General features: G+C 64.7%; 1 protein-coding gene across 1 annotated transcript in view; it reads left to right on the top strand.

Moving 5' to 3' along the window:
* The window catches only part of OLFML2A (olfactomedin-like 2A), a 2,821-nt gene extending 1,419 nt beyond the window's left edge, over positions 1–1,402 (top strand). Inside the window, 3 exon segments of the mRNA XM_010186642.1 lie at positions 27–162; positions 318–503; positions 707–1,402. Of these exon segments, the coding sequence (XP_010184944.1) occupies positions 27–162; positions 318–503; positions 707–1,308 (924 nt within the window). The 3' untranslated portion in view covers positions 1,309–1,402.
* The last annotated feature ends 245 nt before the right edge of the window (positions 1,403–1,647 follow it).

Raw genomic sequence — 1,647 nt, 5'->3', positions numbered from 1 at the left:
CAGCCGGGGGGATCCTGGCCCAGCAGGCAGAGACCACTGTGCCCAGCACCACAGCTGTGCCCAGCACCACCCTGGCCTCCCGCACCACCACCCGCAGCCCCCCCACCACTGTCCTGGGGCAGGGGGCTGACAGCACCAGTGGCCCTGAAACACCCAACAAAGGTGAGTGAGTTGGGGGGCTGGGAGGGGGCACCAGCCCCGGTGGTCCTGCTGCCTGGGCCAGCAATAGCCACGGTGAGGGGCTTCTCAGCCTCGGCGCAGGCAGGCTGCCTGGGTAGGGGTGAGCCTTCCTCCTCCTCCTCCTCCTCCATACCCAGTGAAGGAGGTGGAGTGCGAGGGCACCATCGAGTCTGTGCAGCCCCCCACGGAGCACCACAGCTACGGGCGCAATGAGGGGGCCTGGATGAAGGACCCGGCAGCCAAGGATGACCGCATCTACGTCACCAACTACTACTACGGCAACAGCCTGGTGGAGTTCAGGAGCCTCGACAGCTTCAAGCAGGGTGAGGGAGGGCTGGCTGCCGAGCGGGCATGGGGCCCCCAGCTTCTCCTGGGGGGTGCCCAGTGCTGGGCCAACCTGAGGCAGTGGGGAGCAGATGGGCACCTGTGCTGGGGACATGGGGACAGGAGACCCCTGTTGCTATGCTCGGGCCATCAGGACCTTTGCGCTGCAAGGGATCTCAATGCCTACCCCGCCCCCTCACAGGCCGCTGGAGCAACCTCTACAAACTGCCCTACAACTGGATTGGCACTGGGCATGTGGTGTACCGGGGGGCTTTCTACTACAACCGTGCCTTCACCAAGAACATCATCAAGTATGACCTGAAGGAGCGGTACGTGGCGGGCTGGGCGCTGCTCCACGACGTGGTGTATGAGGACACGACGCCCTGGAAGTGGAGGGGCCACTCAGACATCGACTTCGCCGTGGACGAGAGTGGGCTCTGGGTCATCTACCCCTCTGTGGACTACGACTACTCGCAGCAGGAGGTGATCGTCCTCAGCCGCCTGGACCCCGGGGACCTCTCGGTGCGCAGGGAGACCACCTGGAAGACGGGTCTGAAGCGCAATGCCTACGGGAACTGCTTCGTCATCTGTGGCATCCTCTATGCCGTGGACACCTACAGCCAGAAGGATGGGCAGATCTCCTATGCCTTCGACACGCACACGGACACGGAGGCCGAGCTACGGCTGCCCTTTCTCAACCAGTATGCCTTCACCACGCAGGTCGACTACAACCCCAAGGAGAAGGTGCTCTACGCCTGGGACAACGGCCATCAGATGACCTATGGGCTCCACTTTGTGGTCTGAGCGCCCGGCTGGGTCCCAGCCACATCCCTGGTGCCCCCAGCTGCGATGAGAGCCCAGCTTCCACCTCAAAACCCTCCCCATCCGCTGTGCTGACATCCTGCACCATGCCTCTGGCATTGCGGGGTGCGGGTCAGCACAGCCCCCATCACCCCCCTACGACAACGTGGCCTCTGGGGCCGTGGGGCTACCCCAAGGGCTGCAGCGTGGCTGGCACTGCCTTCCCCACGGCACCGGGAGGCAGCAGGGTCTGCACTGCCGGCCATGCAGCAGCACCCGCCCCGTGCCACTGCACCAAGCACCCGCTTGTGCCACACACCTAACACCCGCAGGGCTACCGCA

The sequence above is a fragment of the Mesitornis unicolor genome, unplaced genomic scaffold, assembly GCF_000695765.1.
Source record: "Mesitornis unicolor isolate BGI_N332 unplaced genomic scaffold, ASM69576v1 scaffold43556, whole genome shotgun sequence".
Taxonomy (NCBI): domain Eukaryota; kingdom Metazoa; phylum Chordata; class Aves; order Mesitornithiformes; family Mesitornithidae; genus Mesitornis; species Mesitornis unicolor.
Note: the sequence above shows the minus strand (reverse complement) of the source record. Positions and strands in the feature narration are given on the sequence as shown.